Genomic DNA, 18,306 nt, shown 5'->3' with positions numbered 1-18,306 from the left:
CCTGGAACTTCATCTTCCTCCCGGGCTGCCTTAAACCTAACAGCATGATCATTGATTTTTCCAATTTTAGTTCGCCCCCACCTCTATCTGGTTTCACTGTTTCCATCGCTTTACCAATTCCTATTTTCTCTCCAACCTTCTTCCTTGCCAGTGCTATCTCTCCCTCTACCAGTCTCGCCACCTTTTCTGTCTTCCATCCAAAGCCCTATTACCTCATTAATACTTTATAACGTTGGTTATGTATCTTCATCTTTGCTATAAAGGACTCTGCAAGTCGTGCTGAGTTTCCCCAGCGTTGTGTTTTTGCTACAATTACTGCATCTGTAGACTTTTATGTTTGGCTCCCTATCACCTCTTAGCATCTCTCCCACCTTCCCACCTGCCTCAATATACTTGGCATCTCCTCTTTCTACTTTTGTCTCGATATAGGCTCCCGACTCAAAATGTTGACTATTTCTACCCACGGATGCTGTCTGACCTGCTGACTCCCTCCAACTTCTCTTCGGTCACTTAAGATTCTGGCTTCTGACATCCTTGTGCTTCTCCCGAGATGGTTCTTACCTTACGGAAAGCTGCTCTTGTCTCCCTGTAGGCAGAGCTTAGACTCCCCATGAGATCCATGACTTGCCTCCACATGACGTAGTTTTGAATTTCTCTGCAGATCACACGAGCCAGAAATTTTAATCCTCCTTTCATTGTTTTGGCTTTTCTTCCCTCCCTCTCCAACCTTCTTGCTAGAGTGTGGCCTTGCCATCGCTGCGGGCATTCAGTTCCTCTCTCAAGTGGATCTTCCCCATACGTGAGCTTTGATTACAGGTCACAGCAACCTATTTAATGGGGCATCACACACCTCCATCAGAAGGGTCTCCACTGGGAGAGCAGTTGGTGAGGGCGGAATTGGGAGAGGGCAGCTATCTCAGCGAGATTGGGGATTTGAAGAATGAGGTGATGTAGGAAAATATAGGACCACAAAGCGATTTGGAAGCAAGTGAGAAGATTCTCACACAAGGAAGTCTGAAGATGCTGGGGTCGAGTGCAACACACAAACATGCTGGAGAAACTCAGCAGGTTACACAGCATCCATGGGATGTAAAGGGTGACCAACATTTTGGGCTTGGGCCCTTCGTCAGGTACAGGTAAAAACAGGCAGGCCCCTGAATAAAAAAATTGGGGGGGGGGGTGGAGGAAGAAGGAGGAGAAGAGTAGGGAGTAAAGTGGCAGAGTGAGAAGCACAGGCTTCACAGGAAAGATGTCAGAGGTGGGAGTGTAGAAGAGAAAAAAGCTGAGGTGGTGGGGGAGAGGGTAGCTCTCTGATGGAAGAGGGAAGGAGGGGGGAGCTATAGGAAACAAGACAGAGGGATGGGGGGAGGGGTTAAGCAGAAAATAGAGGTTGATGTTAATATCATCTGGTTGGAGGGTGCCAAGACAGGATACAAGTTGCTGCTCCTCCAATTTACGGGCAGCCTCGGTTTGGCAGTGGATGAGGCCATGGACGTATGTGTCGGTGTGGCAATGGGGTGTGGATTCTCACACTGTCATATTGTGCAGGAAGTACGTAGAGCAGCCCAGCGTGCATGGGCAGAGAGAGAGGAGGGTGGTGAATGGGGCTGGAGCCTATTAAGTTCAGTTAAAGTTACGCCCTTTCTCACATGCAGAGACCCACACAAGATTTCAGGCATGCATACCTGGCAGTATATTTTTTGAGGATATCTCCTAATTTCTTAAGATAATCAGGTGCATAAACAACAACTTGTTCTGTTTCCATCACATTCAGGGACACATGAGCGAGGATTTCGTTGGTAAAATCCATCCAGTTGAACAGCTGATGAAAAAAAGAAAGAGAATGTAATAAATTTTCCTTGGGTGTGGATTAATTTGATTCAACATATTAGAAAGATCCTCTCACCCCTCTGGCTCTTTCGAAATTGGATTTGACTGAAGATATTAGGACCCATTTTTGGAAGCAGAGTGCCTTTTTAATATGTTGGAAGGATGCAGATTGCCTGGGCCCTTTCAGAGGTTTTAACTCTTCCCTGGGCACAGAGGAACTCAAGGATAGTGGTTCTTGGTCGTCACACACACACACACACACACACACACACACACACACACACACACACACACACACACACACACACACACACACACACACACACACACACACACTGGAAACAGGCCCATCGGTCCACCTTGTCAACGTCGATCAAAATGTCCCACTCACACCAGTCCCACCTACCTGCGTTTGACCCAGATCTCTCTCAACTCATTCTATCCATCTAAATGTTTCTTAAAAGTTGCAATCGTACCTGCCTCAATGACCTCCTCTGGCAGATTGTTCCATACACAGTCCAACCTCTGGGTCAAAAAAGTTACCTCTCAGGTTCCTGTTAATCTTTTCCCCCCAAACATAAACCTATAACTTCAGGTTACTAATCCTCCTGCCCTGTGCAAAAGACTATGTGTTCACCCGATTTATTCCTCTCATGGTTTTCTACACCTCTATGAGATCACCCCTCACCTTCCTGCTCTCCAAGGAATAAAGCCCCAGCCTGCTCAATCTCTCCCTATAGCTCAGCAACCCCCCCCCCCCACCCCACCCAAACCCTGACTTCCCACCCTGGCCATACTCTCTTCCCCCTCCTCCCAATGGGAAGAAGATTCATGAGTATGGGATCACGTGCCACCACATTCAAGGACAGTTTCTCTCCCATCATTAACAGACTCCTGCACGGACTGAACTTTATCTCTTTTTGTAACTCTGCACTTTTGAACTGTGTCTTATTTGTACAGTGTATGAGAGGTATATCTGGTCTCGCAAAAGAACCTTCATCATACACGTGACAAAAACTTGAACATGAACTTTCTACTTTCATTGTGTCAAGTCCAAGTTTATTGTCATCTGATTGTACAGTACAACGGAACAGCGTTCTCCAGTCCTCAGTGCAAAACATACAGACACACAACCAGACATGGAACACATACAGGCAAATATATGCAGGACAAGTATTTTAGCTCTAAAATAAATAAATCAATATTGTTCATGAATATGAGAGTCTCAGATGGTGAGTGTGATCAGTTCCTTTGGTTGTTCAGCCTTCTCGTTGCCTGTGGGAAGTGTGCAATTCTGCTCACCTACCTACAGCATGGTTGTCTTTAAGCTGGAAGGGGTGCAAGAGGGATTTGTGAGGATATAACGGGGACTGGAGGGCTTCAGTTATAAGGAGTGACTTTTTCTCTTGGAGAGCAGGAAACCGAATGGTGACCTAATAGGGGTTTATAAATCATGAAGTCCGTAGATAAGGTGAATGGTCACAAGTTTTTACCCAAAGTACGAGATGGCAAAACTCTAAAACTCTAGACAAGATGGTTTTCAAACTTTTTCTTTCTACTCACATTCCACCTTATGGACCTTATGAACCTATGTCATAGGTTCTCAGTAATTAGTAAGGGATTACTTAAGGTGGTACGTGAGTGGGAAGAAAAAGTTTGAAAACCACTGTTTTAATCGTACCTCATTGACTTGTTATGTGCACGGTTTCAGAACTCCAAAGGAAATGGGCTAATGACAATTTTTTTCAACAACAATATTTTAGGACCAATTGGGTCGAGAACAATGGTTCTCAACCTTTTCTTTTCCCACTCACATTCCACCTTAAGCAATCCCTTACTAATCACAGAGCCCCTATGGCATAGGGATTACTTAAAGTGGGATGCGAGTGGAAAGAAAATGTTTGAAAATCACTGTTATAGATTCAGGGTGAGAGGGGAAAGATTTAAAGAGGACCAGAGATGGTATGAACCAAAGGTCAGTGGGTATATGGAACATGCTGCCAGTCAAGGATGGTACAATTACAAAATTTAAAAGACATTTGGACAGGTGCATGGATAGGACAGCATTGGATGAATGGGAGCAGCACAGATAGGGAGCTAGGAATATAGACAATTTCTCTGTGATGACTCCAAAAATGTAGAACCTGCAATTAGCTATTTCCACCCCATTCAAGGGACCTGTGATTTTAGGATACACCAACTTCTTCCTCATCTTGTTCTTAGAATCACTGTTCAGAGAAAGAGAGCAGAATTCTGACACTGCAGTAGACTTTTCTGCCCTGAAGACCAACAATGAGAATTTCCTTCCTCCTCTCTCCCAAATTCCTATCCAGTTCCCTGCACTGTATCTGTATCTGATACAGTTCCTTGCATCAGTATCTGATGATACTGTTTCCATCACCCTGACAGGCTGAGAATCTAACCAGTATTTGACAATCCACCCTGTCCACTGGTCCGTTAATCACGTGCAGGTAGGAACACCTCGACTTTTCCAGTCTAATGACAAGCAAAGCAACTGCAGATGTTGGAATTTTAAAATAAAACCAGAAAATGCTGGAGACACTCAGCAGGTCTTGTAGAGGTTGGCTCAAAGCGGTTGCAGCCCCAGCAACCCAGGTTCGAATCCAGCAGGGTCTGTAAGGGGTTTGTATGTTCTCCTCATGTTTGGATGGGTTTTTCTTCAGATGCTCTGGTTTCCCCCCACCCTCCAAAACCTATCAGGTTTTTGGTTAATTTGGATAAAATTGGGCAGGACAGGTTTAAATGGCCGGAATCGGATTCTACCATGCTGTAAATAACATTGAAAAAAATTAAATAAAAATTTAAAATTTAAGTGCAATTTTAAAAAGTCAGGTATAGCCTTTAAAACCTAGGAGGCCAAGAACGTCAGGGGTGTGGGAATGTAATGTGAAACCAGTTGTAGGCTTTCCAATTCACACATTCTAATTTAGACATACAGCACGGTAACAGGCCGTCAGTCAGTCCACGCCGCCCAATTACACCCTAATTGACCTACGACCCCTGGTACATTTTGAACGGTGGGTGGAAACTGGAGCTTTCAAAGGAAACTCTTGGGCCCAGGCTCCGTGGTCACAGGATTTTAAATAAAACACCATTGGCTCCTTTAAGTGGGCCACTTAAAGCCTGTTCGGAGGCGTCGACAGTCGGACTGGGCAGTAGGACCCTTTGGGGAAGCACTATTTCTCTGCTCCCCCCCCCCCCCTCCGAGGTCTACCAAGATCTGCACTAGGGACAGCGCTGTCATTACAGTAGGTCCAGCAGCAATGCCATTTTATTTAATCAATAAATATTTTAATTCAACTTTAAGCTGGGTCTCAATCTTCAAATTCTTCCTCCAAAAGAACTGTGGAACTGTTCACCAGAAGCACTTCAGGAATTTAAGCAGGTCTTCCTCAGTATCGCCAAAGCGACCAGGAGGCTCAACAAATGCTGGATTTACCAGTGAGGTCCAGATCTTAAAAAATTCTCCCTTTGCCATTACCAGGGAGCAGGAGTTGGCACAGTTTTGAATTTCCATATGACTACGGTTGAGGCACACAATTTCATTCCAGAATCATTTACCTTGTTATCGACATTTATCAGGTAGTCACTTTTCACTTTGGAAAGAGGCATTCTATTGTAAAGTTGATTAGGATCAGTTCTATCTTCAGATTTGGTTGTAGCCTATGGAACAAAAACATATAAATAAATATATTAATACTTCAGTCTTATTTCAAACAACCCTCTGATCGCTGAATCAGAAAACTGTCGAATGCCTGGCATTATCTGTCGATAGTATGAAGTCACTTTTGGAGCACTGTGTTCAGTTTTAGTCATTGCGCTACGGGAAAGATGTCAAGCTGCAGAGGGTACAGGGAAAATTCATGAGGATTTTGCTGCAACTTGGGGAGCTGAGCTATAGATAAAAGTTGAGCAGGGTGGAAGAAAGAGATCACCCTTCTTCCTCCTTGCATGAGATGAGGGGTGATCTCAATGAGGGGCACAAAGTCATGAAAGGATAGGATTGGGTAAATATAGAGAGTCTTTTGCCCAGAATCAGGGAATCAGTAACCTGAGGACATTGGTTTATGGGTGAGATTTATAACTACAGCACAGAAACAGGCCCTTTCAGCCCTTCTAGTCTGTGCCAAACCATTTTTCTGCCTAGACCCACTGACCTGCACCCAGTCCATAGCCCTCCATAACCTTCCCATCTATGTACCTATACAATTTCTTCTTAAATATTCAAACTGAGTCCACATTTACCACTTCAGCTGGCAGCTTGTTCCACACTCCCACCATTCTCTGTGTGAAAAAGTTCCCTCTCATGTTCCCCCTAATCTTTTCCCCTTTCACTCTTAACCGACGTGCTCTGGTTTACATCTCACCTCCCCTCAGTGGAAAAAGCTGACCTAGATTTACTCTGTCTATCCCCATTATAATTTTAAGTACCTCTATTAAATCTCCCCTCATTCTTCTATGGTCCAAGGAATACAGTCCTGACCCATTTAACCTATCCCTGTAACTCAGTTCCTGAAGTTCGGGCAACATCGTAGTCAATCTTCTCTGGTGTTGTGCAGTCCTGGGTGGAGCAGTTCCCATCCCACGTATTGACGCACCCTGACACGATGCTTTCAGTGGAGCACCTGTAGAAGTTAAGGGATGCTGGTGACATGCCAAATTTCTCCCTTTAATAGGAACCTGATGGGTAACTTTTTAATCACAGAGGGGGGTGAGTGTATGGACAGGCTGTCGGATAAAGTGGCTAAGGCAGGTACTTTTGCAATGCTTAAGAAGCATTTGGATGAATTAATGGATAGGATGGGTTTGGGATATGGACCAAATGCAGGTAGGTGGGGCTAAAGTGGATGGTTGGCATAGGTAGGCTGGGCCGAAGGGCCTGTTTCCATGCTGCATGACTCTATGACTGAGGGAGTTGGACCATTGGAACTGTATCATCACCATCACATTAACCCTTCCCGCTGGATTGAAGGTGCAAACTGTTACCTCAAGACAAGAACCCCTTAGTCATCTGCCTAATGTTACCTGCCTAACCAACAACCAAAGTAATTAAAAATTAAATAACATGATATTCATCACTCATCGAGTATGGAGGTTACAGTCTCATCAGCTATGATCTTACTTATTGTTGGAGCTGTCTAGTGGGGTCCAGTATCACCTAACAACTGTAGTCTTGCTCCAGCAGAGATGCACTGGACATGTAATTAGACCACAAGACATAGGCCATTCAGCCCTTCGAGTCTGCCCCACCATTCAGTCATGAGCTTATCCATTTTCCCACTGCCTGGCATTCTTCTCATAACCTTTAAAGCCCTGGCTAATCGAGGCTATCAATCTCTGCCCCAAATACATCCAATGACTTGGCCTCCACAACTGCCTGAGGCAACAAATTCCACAGTCTCACCACCCCCTGGCTGTTAAATTCCTCTGCATCTCTGTGCTAAGAAGATCCCCTTCAATCCTGAAACTGAGCCCTCTTGTTCGAGAATCTCCCACCATGGGAAACAACCTTTCTACATCTACTCTGTCCATGTCTTTCAATGTTTGAAATGTTTCAGTGCGACTCTCCCCCACACCCACCCATTCTCCTGAATTCCAACAAGCTCAGGTCAAGAGAATTCAAATGTTCCTCATATGATAACCCGTTCATTCCTGAAATCGCCCTTGTGAACCTCCTCTGAAACTCCCAATTATATTGATGAAACTTCAGAATCACAGTGAAGCAGTCAGCCAAACCCACATCTCTGTGGCAACCCATGGCTGAGTACTTTCACTCCCACAACAACCACTCGTTCCCTGCTAAAATCTATGGTCCACAAAACAGAATATGGGTTGAGAGCTGCAGTGGGAACTGAACCTGCAGTCAGTTTTGTTCATCGATTCTAGGAAAATGCATTGCAGAGTTGGTGTAGACTGAAGGGAAATATTCTGAAAGGCATAGATGGTCAAATATTTTTTATGCAGGGGAGGAGAGTCTGGAACCAGAGGCGACTGGTTTAAAATGAGAGGGAAGAAATGTAAAAGGAATCTGATATGTAAGTTTTTCACATAGAAGGTGGTTAATAACAGGAGCAAACGACTAGAGGAGATGGTGGAGGCAGATTCAGCTACAATATTTAAAAGATATTTTGATGGGTACTTGGAGTCATATGGGTGACTGTGGGAAAACAGGATTGGCGTAAATGGGCTTCGTGGTTAGGATGGATGCGATGGGTGGAAGGTCCTCCTGTGCAATGCGATTTGATGCAACAGTGACAAAAATAGGCCTCCTTAATATGGACGGAGAAGTAGATGGACGGGTCAGTAAGCTGTAGATTCCACAAATGTTGGAGATGTTGTGCATAGTACAGAAGGTTGCCATAGGTCACAACAGGATTGAGACAGGATGCAGAGTTGAGCAGAGAAGAGCCAGGTAAGCGTGAAGGGATGCACTTTGGAAGGTCGAACGAAGGCAGAGTACGTGGTTAATGGTTGGATTATTAACAGTGTGGTTGGACATTGGGACCTTTGGGGCGAATGTCCAAAGATCCTTCAAGGTTGATAGGGTAGTTAAGAAGGCATATGGTGTGCTGGCCTTCATTGGTTAAGGGATTAAGTTCAAGAGCTATGAGGAAATGTTGCAGCTCTATAAAACTCTGGTTAGACCACACTTGGAGTATTGCGTTCAGTTCTGGTCTCCTTATTACAGGAAGGATGGGGAAGCAATGGAGAGGGTGTAGAGGAGATTGCCTGGATTGGAGAACATGCCTAATAGAGCAAGATTGACAGAGCTGGGGCTTTTCTCTTTGGAGTGACAAAGGATGAGACAACTCATTAGAGGTATATAAGATTATGAGAAGCAGAGATAAAGTGGACAGGCATCTTAGGTGTCTGGAATGCATTGCCGGAAGTGGTGGTGGAGCCTGTTACAAGGGGGTCATTCAAAAGCCTCTTGGGAATGTGCGTGCAAGAAAAATTGAGGGTTATGGTGTGAGGTAGAGAATGATTAGATTGTTCTGGAGCAGATTTACCTCGGACGGCGCGACATTGTGGGGTGGAGGACCTGTATTGTGCTGTAATGTTACATTTTATAAATAAAATATTATGTAAAATTAAAACTTCAAAGCATTACATTGAAATGTAAATTTGGACATACAGCAAATTGGGTGATATCGTGGGCCATTTCAGCCCACGAGCCCGTGCCTCCCAACTATACCCAAGTGACCTACAACCCCGATACACTTTGAAGGGTGAGAAGAAACCAGACATGGGGAGAACATACAAACTCCTTACAAAAAACGCAGGATTCAAAACTCGGTCCTGATCGTGGGTACTGTAACACCATTGCACTAACTGCTACGACATTACTTTTTAATGATGAATATTTAACCTTATAGTCAAAGGGTCCATAGGAATGAGATCTTGCTGACATCAGCATTATAACATAATTTGCAGTGGTGGCTGGTAATTTTGATCTGTATAACATCAAGGTTATTTTCATCTAATTGTACAAGTGCAACCCAAACAGCGTACTCTGGTCCTCCATACAAAACACGCAAACAAAGAACCAGATGTAACACACATACAGACAAAGAATACATATGCAGTCCATGTTTTATATCTATAATAAATAAATATTGTTTTGTACAAATGAGACACTCAGATGTTTAGTGTGAACAGTTCCTTTGGTCATTCAGCGTTCTTACTGCCTGTGGGAAGAAGCTGTTCCTCAGCCTGGTGGTTCTGGCTCTGATCCTCCTGTATCTTTTCCCTGATGGGAACAGTTGAAAGATGCTGTGTGAGGGGTGCAAGGGGGTCCTCAGTGATATTGCACACCCGCTTCAGGCAACAATCTTGGTAGATCACATTGAGGTGGGGGCGGGACACTCCAGCGATCGTCGCTGCCACTCTTGTGATCTTGAAGACTGACCTCCAATTCATTTCTCTGCAGCAATCCCACCACACTGTCATCCAGGATGCTCTTGATAGAGCTCCTGTAGAAGGTTGACATAATGGTGGCTGGTAGCCTTGCCCACTTGGATAATACTGGGTGATATCGAGTCAGGAACCTGTTTAGTTTATACTAATTTTTACATCTATTGACTTTAAGTCAGGTTGATTCCCACTAACTATGGGGTGAATCACGGAACTTTCATAAACTGTGTTTGCTAAAAAGCTTTGTACTAACTTAGAGATGTGACAGAGAAATACGAGCAATACATGGATTATCAAAAGCTGCTGGCTTTAGTTCTTTTCTTCTGTGGAAGCTTTGGCCAGAGGTACGGTTCCAAATGCCATGGACGCATTCCAATATAAGCTACATAAAACTTTGGTTTGGCTCGATTTGGAGTATCATGTGTAATTTTGGATGTCCCAATTACAGGAAGGATGTGGGGGCTTTGCAAAGAGATTTACCAGGATGTCACCTGGATTAGAGGTTGTGAGTTTACAAGGATAGATTAGACAAACTTGGGTCATTTTCTCTAGAGTGTCGGAGGCTGATGGAAGTTTATAAAAATTATGAGATGTGTTGAGAGGGTAGACGGTCAGATTATTTGTCCCAGAGTTTTTAAAAAATCACACCTACTAGAGGACATGCATTCAAGTTGAATGGGAAAAATTTTAAAGGGGATGTGCGGGGCCAGTTCTTTTGCACAATGGGCCACCAGAGTTAGCGGTGGAAGCAGGTACAATAGCAGTGTTTAAGGAGCTTCAAGATAGGGACCTCAGAGAAAAGAGGGATATGAATCATGTGCAAGCTGCAAAGTTTTAATTTAATAGGCAGATCACCTTTGCCATACATGCATGGGCCAAAGGGCCTGTGATTTATGATCTATAGTCCGTAAAAATCAATCAATCAATGTTACCATGTTAGATCTGGTAAACAGAAAGAATTCATGAAACCAGCAACTTTTTTGATCACTAAATACCTAAAGGAATCATCATTAACTGTAATTACTGCTATAAAGCAGGAAATTATTCTGGTCAGTGGACACAACATGGTCCTACAATGAGGGAATTGCTCTGGTTTTGTGCTGCTGGTGGGGCAGGGTTGGGGGAAAACTGCTGGTGAGAGACACCAATAGCTTGCTGTTATGGGATCTTTTTATATCCCATGGGTCTACAAGATTTTGGGAGACTTAGATAGGGTGGACACCCAACATCTTCTTCCCAGGGCAACAGTAGCAAATACCCGAGGATATCTGTTTAAGGTGAGGAAAGAAAAGTTTAGGGGAGATGCCAGGGGTAAGTTTTTTTAAACTTATGTTCAAAAGCCTCTTAAATAAGCACATGGATGCAAGAAAAATTGAGGCTTATGGGTGTGAGGTAGAGAAGGTTTGGATTATGTGATAGTACAGATCTATCACCAATGTATATAGTGTATATAGTTACAGTATCTAGACTGTGCTTACAGCGATTGGCTGAGAGCTAAGCCACGCCTACTGTCTGGGCCTTAAAGGGTTGTGTCCCTAGCCAGGTCGGATCATTCCGGACTGGTCGGCCACCTGTGAAGAGCTCCTGTCTTTTGCTAATAAAAGCCTTGGTTTGGATCAACAAATCTTTGATTTTTTTCGACGAGCTCTCCAGATTGTTAAGCAGGTTTATAAAGGTCAGCATAACATCATGGGCCGAAGGGCTTGTACTATGCTGTAATGTTCTATGGTGTATGCAATGCTTCACCTGGAAGATTACAGGTCTGGCAGTGCTACATTCCCAAAGGACCCAAGGATATTGTACTCAAACGTCTGGGTGGTGCTCGACAATGCAGCCCTCTGAGATAGAACCATTGAACCAAAGAGTTGAGAATACCCAACCCGGTTTCTGCCCCCCTCCCCTTTCCAGCCAGATATTAGAACCAACAACAGCAGTCCAAAGATTTTCCCCAGCCATCCACCTCTCTCTCCTCCCACGCTCCACCTCATTTATCTACTGGGTCATAGTCTTACCTGCAAAATGCGAGGGGATGGACCACCCCACCATCCCACTCCCATTTTAAAAAGGTCACTGGTCTTCTGACTATAATTACTCCATACTCCCAGCTTTCCTGGGTGTCCACTGCATTTGTATACATTGGAAATGTCTTTGTCCACATCCTTCCAAAGACTCGCAATTCCTCTTGGAAAAAGACTTTGCTACATCCCTATATTGAACAGGGGATTCTTAATTTTATAGTCAGCCAATAACCCTTGTTGAAGGGCTCCAAGCTTTTTCTCCCACTTATGGTACTCAACCCACTGAGTTCCTCCAGCAACTTGTATTTGGCTCTAGATTTCAGCATCTGCTGAAATCTAGGTCATTTGGAATTTTGGGAAGAAGGTAATGGCCACAAAACTGTTGGAGACTTACGTTCGCTATCTCTTTCTCAAGTTGCAGGACAGTGCCCATTTGCTCTTTGACGAAGGATTCATTCTGCTTCAAACCTTTGTCCTTTCGAATTAAGTTAACTGTGTTCTGCATGAATAGAGAGTACGCCTCGCATGCCTGTGGGAAAACAAAAATAAGGAAATGTGGAAATCTCTTTAAAAAACACCAGCCTCCTGTCACCTTCTGGCTGGCAACCTCTTGAATGTCTGAATAAAAGTCTCAGCAGACTTTCTTCAACCACTCCGATCTGGCATTATCAGTGGAATTTCATTTTTGACACTTTCTCCTTTGAATTTACAAGAAGACCAAAACTGTGCACAACTCACCTCCCCTCCCCCCATTATCCATGTCAATGGTTATGAGGGGAAGATAAGAGACAGCTTTAAGTTCCTGGGTGTAACCATCTCCCTTGACCTGACCTGGTCTACCCACAACAATACAATGGCCAGGAAAGTGCTCCAGCGCCTCTACTTCCTCAGAAGCCTGAGGAAATTTGGCACGTCACTTCCATCCCTAACAACCGGCCTGTTATGGGTGTATGAATACCTGCAAAAGGTAGTGGACACAGTACAAAATACATCAGTCAAAACTCTCTCCATCGTTGAGAAAACCGATGGGGAGCAGCAGCAATCGTCAAGGATCCACTCCGCCCAGGACATGCTCTGTTCTCGCTACTGCCATCAGGAAGGAGGTACAGGTGCCACAAGACTCACATCCGCCAGGCTCAGGAACAGTTGCTACCCCTTCACCATTAGACTCCTCAACAACAGACTAATTCAGAGACTCATTTAAGAACTCTCACTTTGTTCATTATTTATTAGTGAATGTTTATACTTCTGTATTTTCACAGCCAGTTTGCTCACAGTTCTTTCTGTGCATCTTACAGTTCAGCTGTATTGTACAGCTTACAGTTACCAGGAATTAGAAATTCTGCCTGCCCCATGAGTAAAGGTATCTCAGTATAGTATGTGATGTTATGTATGTACTCTGACAATAACTGTGAACTTTTACAGGTGCACACACACTCCCCTTCATCAAGCCATCTATACCCCATCTATAACTCACTGCCTTGGAAAAGCAGCCAACCCATTAAAAGCCCACCCAGCCACAATCTCTTCACGACCTTCATGTCTAGAAAAAGATTCACAAGTGTGAGATCACACACCACCAGATTAAAGAACAATTTCTTTCCCCCTGTTATCAGACTCCTGAATTAACCCAAACTTGATGTGGTCTTTGCTTGATAGAACCATATAATGCTACAGAAAACAGGTCAATCAGCCCCTCTAGTCTGTACTGACCATCATCTCCCTAGTCCCACGGACTTGTTCCAATTCCATGACCCTCCAGGCCTATCCCATCCATGTACCTATCCAATTTATTTTATCTCTCTTTAACACTGCACTTCTGTACTGTGATGTTTAAAAGTTCCTTTAAAGTCATGCTAATACAGTACATTTCCCCATATCCGAAACGCTTGGGACTGGACGGTTTTCGGTTATTGGGTTTTATCGGTTATTGGAACAATAGCTTTAAGCAGGTTCAGTAGTATCAGCTGAATATTTGTATTGGTGGTTAAACAATAACAGCAGGCTTTTCAAGCATGAAATAATGTTTAGTATGTAGCAAAAAACAACTTGATTTCTCATTACAAAATAAGATAAATGCAGCACGAAACGCGAGAAATTCTCAACGGCTTTTTCAAATGTTTCCTCCAGTGTCATTTGCCTCATTAACACTGGTTTTGTCTGAGAAGTCTCTTTGATTTTATAAACCGACATGATTTCTTGTTCTGTTATAAATGCATGTTGCTGTTTTTTTTTCTTTGGCTTGGCTTCGCGGACGAAGATTTATGGAGGGGGTAAAAGTCCACGTCAGCTGCAGGCTCGTTTGTGGCTGACAAGTCCGATGCGGGACAGTCAGACACGGTTGCAGCGGCTGCAGGGGAAAATTGGTTGGTTGGGGTTGGGTGTTGGGTTTTTCCTCCTTTGCCTTTTGTCAGTGAGGTGGGCTCTGTAGTCCTTTAATAAGTCCATCGCACATTTTCACCGCATTGTCTCACACTTACACCACTGTCCAGTTTTGCCAACAGCTTGACATTCTGTTCTATAGACAAACATAAATGCTTCGTCCTTTTCTTTTCACTGACATAAATAGTGCTATCTGCAGAGGTTTTTGCTGTTTGTGAGTATATCTTTGTACACGACACGAGAGCTCTGTTGTTATCAAAATAGCTCCAACAGACTATCAGGACCCCCACATGGGGCAAGTCAGCTGATCATTCTTTTTCAACTTGTGACATGTTGGCACTGCAAAAAAATTTGGTTAATGGATCATTTCGGTTAACGGAACTTTGGGGATAAGGGGAAAATGGACTGTATAACCTGAAACCTTCTTCTGCCTACCTTAAGGCAGACAAAGATTTGCCATCAGTGTCTCTCGGTACCCCTTACAGTAAAAGAAAGACAAACAGAGAGTTCCCTCAGAGACATTGGAAGGATAAATATCATGTGCAAGCAACAGTTTTAAGTTGATTGGGATATCATGTTCGTCACAGACGTGGGCCAAAGAATCTTTGCCTGCACTGTGCCGTTCTTACCGTCGACATCTCAATGATAGAGGTGCAATCATGTGTCAACTTTTGTTGTGAAAACAAACTCCAATGTTTAATCTTACTGAAATATTTTCAAAGTCAACCAAATCAAGATGTACTTGGACCTTGAGAAGAATCCATCCAATGGAAATGACCATTTAAGCACAGATGTAGCCCAAACTCACTTGCACACTCTGCTGTTAGCACACAGAGGTTAAACTCTCACACGCAGTGTGTAAGCACATGCATGGCAGGTCAGAGTTCAGATATATTGTCAAAGTTCTGTGAAGAATGTCTGCCAAGCTGCCTGTCTCCGCTCTGGCGAGCCTTGCTGTGCATTATCTTGACTGTTAAGGACACTCCCCTTGGGTCTAACTGTATATGCACCTATTGTCTTTCATTATTGTACCATGAGGATGGAGCGGAGACAACGCTGGTGGAAGCGTTCTAGGAGCCGTAGGTGATGCCGGTAGAGGACCCATGATTCGGAGCCGAACAGGAGTGTGGGTATGACAACGGCTCTGTATACGCTTATCTTTGTGAGGTTCAACATCCATTGGAGTGCTTTCATCCCTAACGTCAAAGTACTCGAGATGGCAGAGGTCGACAGCATCGAGTCCACGCTGCTGAAGATCCAGCTGCGCTGGGTGGGTCACGTCTCCAGAATGGAGGACCATCGCCTTCCCAAGATCGTGTTATATGGCGAGCTCTCCACTGGCCACCGTGACAGAGGTGCACCAAAGAAAAGGTACAAGGACTGTCTAAAGAAATCTCTTGGTGCCTGTCACATTGACCACCGCCAGTGGGCTGATATCGCCTCAAACCATGCATCTTGGCGCCTCACAGTTTGGTGGGCAGCAACCTCCTTTGAAGAAGACCGCAGAGCCCACCTCACTGACAAAAGGCAAAGGAGGAAAAACCCAACACCCAACCCCAACCAACCAATTTTCCCCTGCAGCCGTTGCAACCGTGTCTGCCTGTCCCGCATCAGACTTGTCAGCCACAAACGAGCCTGCAGCTGACGTGGACTTTTTACCCCCTCCATAAATCTTCGTCCGCGAAGCCAAGCCAAAGATTGTAACATGAGTTTCTGCGAATAAAATTGAAGTACCAGTTGATGAAGTAGACAAAGATGATGTGGTCAAACAACAATCATGGCTTTTAGTCAGTTTCCTGACTTCTTCCAGAGAGTAAGGAAGGTTGTTAGCCCTTATGTAGTGGCAGAACCTCATGACTCCTGGGTGGCACAGTCTGCTATGGATCTCTTTTAGCCCCTCCAGCTGAGCACCAACAGCAGATCGTGACAATGCGTCAAAGGGATAATTTAACATTCCTGGAGCTGCAGGAATGGAAGACAACTGTGAAAAGGGGGAATCTTCAGACGAGCAGGCTGAATCGACTTCAAGTGACGGTGAGGTGAGATCCCTTGTGATAGCTCAATTGACTGTAAAGCTTGGGGGATATTATGGACTGGAACGGTTGACTATGAAGGGGGAGGTGAATGGTGAAACTCTTGATTGCCTAATAGACTTGGGGAGTACTGACAGCTACATCCACAAGAAAGTTGCCAGAGCCTTAAATTTGCAGTGATATCCAGCGAACCGAAAGATATCGATGGCTTGTAGTGAACTTACAGAAACTGTACGGGACAAGTGTAAAGTTACTTTAAATTTGCAGGGACATTGCCTTGCTGATATGCAGCTCTTTATTATGCCGGAGGTCTGCGCCCCTGTATTACTGGGGTTAGATATTCAATCTCACATGAATAGTGTAGTGTTAAATTTCGGTAGACCACTACCCACACTTACCATCCTCCGCGCTAGTTACTGCGGTCTGTCCACATTAAAGATCAAAGCTCCTTCTCTTTTCAGTGAATTATTCCCTGAGTGTCAGCCGATTGTCACTAAGAACTGTTTTTACAGCAAAGAGGATCGTGAGTTTATCAAAGCGGAGACCCAGAGACTGCTTCAAGAGGGAGTAATTGAACCTAGTAAGAGTCTGTGGTGAGCCCAAGTGGTAGTCGTGAAAAATCACACTAAGAGATGACTGGCTATTGACTACAGCCAGACAATCAACTGTTACACAAACCTGGATGCCTACCCCCTGCCATGCATCAATGAAATGATTAATCAGATAGTGCAATACAAAGTGTCCTCCACTATCGACCTCAAAGCAGCTTATCACCAAATCCCCATTACAAAATGGGAATGGCCCTATACGGCTTTTGAGGCTGATGGTGGGGGGGGGGGGGTTATACCAGTTTAAAAGGGTAACTTTTGGGGTCACTAATGGTGTGTCCGTGTTTCAGAGGGAAATGGATAAGATTGTTAGGACGTACGAGTTACAGGGTATGTTTCCCTATCTGGATAATGTCACTATCTGTGGGAAAACACAGGCTGAGCACGACAACAACTTAAAGAAATTTTTAGCAACGGCTAAAGAACTCAACCTTACATTTAACGAGGGCAAATGTGTGTTCAACACGACAGAGCTACCCATTCTGGGCTACATTGTCCATAAGGGCAAAATCCACCCTGACCCGGAGAGAATGGCCCCCCCTTAAGAAGTTACCACCCCCAAACTCAGCAAAAGCCCTTAAAAGGTATATGGGATTCTTTTCCTACAACTGCAAATGAGTTTGGGACTACGCCATGAAGGCACCCCCTCTGTTTGAGACTAAATCTTTTCCTCTCTCTCCAATGGCTTTGAAGGCTTTCGAGAGAATTAAAGCTGATATTGCCAAAGTTGCACTCTCGTCCATTGACGAGGACGTCCCATTCCAAGTGGAAACTGATGCCTCAGATTGTGCCTTGGCAGGAACCCTTAATCAAAAGGGCAGACCTGTGGCATTCTTCTCCCGCACGTTACGCGGACCTGAACTTAAACATGATGCCATTGAAAAAGAAGCCCAGGCTATTATTGAAGCTGTTCGCCACTGGAGACACTTTCTACCGGCAGAAATATTTACTCTCGTCACTGATCAGAAATCTGTAGCTTACATGTTCAGTACTAAACACAAAAGTAAAATCAAGAATGATAAGATGGCATGCTGGCGAATAGAACTCTCAACTTATAATTATGAGATCCACTACAGACCGGGCAGGTTAAATGATCCCTCGACGCATTGTCACGATCTGTTGTTGGTGCTCAGCTGGAGGGGCTAAAAGAGATCCATAGCAGACTGTGCCACCCAGGAGTCACGAGGTTCTGCCACTACATAAGGGTTAACAACCTTCCTTATTCTCTGGAAGAAGTCAGGAAACTGACTAAAAGCCATGATTATTGTTTGACCACATCATCTTTGTCTACTTCATCAACTGGCACTTCAAATACATAAATGATATCACATTCAATGCTGAGATTCTGTTTCCTGCGGGGCAGGCAGTTTTTCTACTTATTGGTTGTGCAATAAACTATACTTGAGAAAGGATAGATATATAAAAGAGAGAAATTTAAGTAAAACAGGAAATGTTAAGCAAAAGGACTGTGCACTACAGATAAAAATATTCAGCAATAAA

At 44.2% G+C, this 18,306-nt stretch overlaps 1 protein-coding gene across 6 annotated transcripts in view; it reads right to left on the bottom strand.

Moving 5' to 3' along the window:
• LOC138742722 (neprilysin-like) overlaps positions 1-18,306 on the bottom strand; it is a 131,520-nt gene that overhangs the window by 37,663 nt on the left and 75,551 nt on the right. For all 6 annotated transcript variants that reach the window (XM_069897506.1, XM_069897510.1, XM_069897505.1 and 3 more), the window contains exons 9-12: positions 12,178-12,312; positions 5,413-5,514; positions 1,686-1,822; positions 562-655 (exon numbers count right to left, since the gene is read on the bottom strand). In XM_069897506.1, coding sequence (XP_069753607.1) covers positions 562-655; positions 1,686-1,822; positions 5,413-5,514; positions 12,178-12,312 — 468 coding nt within the window. The remainder of the gene's footprint in view (positions 1-561; positions 656-1,685; positions 1,823-5,412; positions 5,515-12,177; positions 12,313-18,306) is intronic.

This window comes from Narcine bancroftii, chromosome 9, assembly GCF_036971445.1.
Source record: "Narcine bancroftii isolate sNarBan1 chromosome 9, sNarBan1.hap1, whole genome shotgun sequence".
Lineage (NCBI taxonomy): Eukaryota > Metazoa > Chordata > Chondrichthyes > Torpediniformes > Narcinidae > Narcine > Narcine bancroftii.
Note: the sequence above shows the minus strand (reverse complement) of the source record. Positions and strands in the feature narration are given on the sequence as shown.